General features: G+C 48.7%; 1 protein-coding gene across 1 annotated transcript; it reads right to left on the bottom strand.

Annotated features, from left to right (window-relative positions):
* Positions 1 to 220: 220 nt before the first annotated feature.
* LOC102920409 (olfactory receptor 9S13-like) lies at positions 221 to 1,192 on the bottom strand. The gene has a single exon (XM_006997342.3). It carries the CDS (start codon positions 1,190 to 1,192, stop codon positions 221 to 223), a length of 972 nt encoding a protein of 323 aa, XP_006997404.2.
* Between the last annotated feature and the right edge of the window lie 1,912 nt (positions 1,193 to 3,104).

The raw sequence follows: 3,104 nt of genomic DNA, 5'->3' as shown, positions 1-3,104 counted from the left end.
CTTGGCGAATAATATGCACTCATGAAAGTGGGGGTAGACAGTGGACAGATGGGTGTGTTCATGGATGAATGGGTAAATGGATTAAAGAGTGGAACAAAGGAATAAGGCAGGAACATGTTAAATCAAAAGGCAAGAGAAACCGGATAATAAAGAAAACAGCAAACTAAAGGTACCTGGTGTCTGCCAAGGATGGTTTCTTTCCATTATGCTGACATGATCCCTACTTGCCTCCTTTCTGCACAAGGCTGTGTCTCTGTCTCAGCCTCTGCAGGGCGTCCTTCACATCCTTGTTGCGCAGACTGTAGATGAGGGGGTTGAGCATGGGGATGACCAGGGTGTAGAAGACAGATATCACCTTGCCCTGTGCCATGGATGCCACTGCTCCTGGCTGTGCATAGATGACAAACGCAGTTCCATAAAACAAGGACACAGCCATCATATGAGAGCCACAGGTGGAGAAGACCTTGTGCCTCCTTGATCCTGAGTGCATCCTGAGGATGGTCACAGTGATGTAGCCATAGGAGATGAGGATGACTAATGTGGTGCTAAAAATTATGAATCCGCAGAAGCTAAAGAGAAGGAGCTCATTGAGCGCTGTGCTGCCACAGGCCAGCTGCAGCAGTGGGGGCACATCACAGTAGAAGTAGTCGATGCGGTTGGAACTGCAGAAGGGCAGCTGGAATGTGAGGCTGGTCTGGACAACGGAGTTGAGGCAGCCTCCACAGTAGGCACCCAGAACCAGACGGGCACAAGTCTTAGGACACATAGTCACAGGGTATCTCAGGGGACTGCAGATGGCCATGAAACGGTCATAGGCCATCACAGATAAGAGGAACGCCTCAGTGGTAGCTAACAAGGAAAAAAAGAAGAGCTGTGTGGCACATCCCTCAAAGCTGATGACTTTGGAAGAGGATAAGATGTTGGCCATGGCTTTGGGGGCAATGACAGAGGAGTAGCAGAGGTCGACAAAGGACAGGTTCTTGAGGAAGAAGTACATGGGGGAGTGCAGGTGGGCATCCAGGGTGATGACCACGATCATGGTGAGGTTGCCAAGGATGGTCACCATATATAGAGCCAGAATGAGAGCAAAAAGTAGGGCCTGGGTCTCTGCACCTCCCCCAAAACCTACCAGAACAACCCCCTGCACGGACACTATGGAGAGACTTGCATTCCTGTGGACTGGTGTGGCCATGAGTGGGGACAGATGTAGAGAGGATGGTGGTAGAGGCAGCAGGAGGCAGCAGATCTCACCAATGCAGTCAAATGTTCCACATGCTGCAAGAACCTGTTGGTGACATGTTGTCCAGTGTGCAAAATTCACTAGCTCCTCTGATCTCCATGATGAGCTGTTGTGACCTTAAAGGGGACATTTTCTCATATTTACTTAATTCATGAGGTTGTGCTGAGCCCTCTCTGTGTACATGCCTGAGCTGTGCTCTGAGGATACAAAGAAGCTTACTGACCTGGTAACTCTCAGAGTATAGGCAGCCTTTCAGTACCCCCATGCCTGCCTCTGGGCCCTGTCCCCTTACTCCAAGGGACACTCCTGAGCAGTGCCATTGATACAGCTGTCTCCTGAGTCCCATTAAACACCCAGTTATTCATCTTACTGATTCAAAAACGTTCATGAAGACCCACTGTCCTCCAACAAACTGGGCTGGGTGATTCTTTCCTTTGTAGGATGGAATCAGAACAGGAAACTGCTCTTCCCACACTCAGTTTTATATCATTTTGTACCTCAGAGGACTATGACCTCGCCTCAGCAGCTGTGGCTCAAATGCTGGCACACAGTGACAATCAATGTGCAGACTCTGCTTGTCTGATGTGAGGGGTTCCTGCCAATGTCTAGATGTTGGGGATTATGGTGAGGGGGCAGCCCCATGTCCTGAATAACACCAGGACTGTGTCACAGGCATATGTAGGACATGCTCATGGCCTCTAACCTGATCTCATTGCTAGCTCTGTTCCCTGCTCCAACCTCAGCTTTGGGGGTCCACAAGGTCTTACTCTTGGCCATTTAAAAACAGATGAAGCTGGCCTCTGCCCAGTGTCCTTGGGCCATTCAATGTCACTTTCTCTTCTCATTATGTCCACAGTCTGTACACACAAACAAATGTCCTGTGGGCTAGCTATGATTGCTATTGGTAGTCCCCAGGAGGAATATGAGAGGATGCTGGAGACAGGACCCTGGATATAGATGAATGGAATGTCTCTTCTACATCATCCTGGGAGCTTAGGGATGTCCCTGTACGGATCACTTGTTGAACTGTCTATCATACACTGCCTACAGTGAGGGCATGGAATTTGGTGTGCTCTAGCTGAGCCCACCATAAATTACATTGTTAACTTTCCCACTGAAAGCTTAAAGGTATGCATGATTTGTGCTCACACTTGACACACCTGACAGGGATCTAAGTACTTACCACATGGGTTTTCTTTGTACTCAGTGTGATGTGTATAGATATGTCCATGTCATAGTGGGTCCTATGCTTCCTGTTGGAGCAAGGGCAAGCATAATCTCTCCAGCTTGCCAAGGATGTAATCCATCTAGAGACATAAGTGGAAATGGCAGGTGGCCATGGACAGCTCTGCTGTAGGAGATTGGGTACAGTGACTGTGAGGAGTCAGTCTGTGCTTATCTCAGCCTTGCCCCTCCTAAGCCAGCATCATCATCATGTCCTGTGGTGGATGCAGAGATTCAGTTTTCTAGGTTGCAGAATTGGAGCTGGTGTTCAAGATGGTGACCCTGTATGGAGCCTCTGAGAACTGCTAGCCCTGATCTGGAGCAATGTGAATCTTCACCACAACAGGACACCTTTTTCCACATAGCTAAGTCCACAGTTATTGCTGTGGACCCACCCCAGATATCCCCACTCTATGTGTTCTATTTTCCACATCCTTCACAGGCAACACATTGACCTTACCTTATCTAGGTGAGACTCAGGACTCACACAAAGTCAGATACAATCACGAATGCTCCTCAGGTCCCCATGGTATTGAGGCTGGTCTGTGCTGAAGATAGACACCAAGTATTCCTTGTCCTCTTTTAGGCTAGCTATGGCTTTCTGCACAATGGAATGAGGTCATATGGGCAGAGCTGTAGA

The sequence above is a fragment of the Peromyscus maniculatus genome, chromosome 13 (genome assembly GCF_049852395.1).
Source record: "Peromyscus maniculatus bairdii isolate BWxNUB_F1_BW_parent chromosome 13, HU_Pman_BW_mat_3.1, whole genome shotgun sequence".
NCBI lineage: Eukaryota > Metazoa > Chordata > Mammalia > Rodentia > Cricetidae > Peromyscus > Peromyscus maniculatus.
This window is presented reverse-complemented; position numbering and strand designations above follow the sequence as displayed.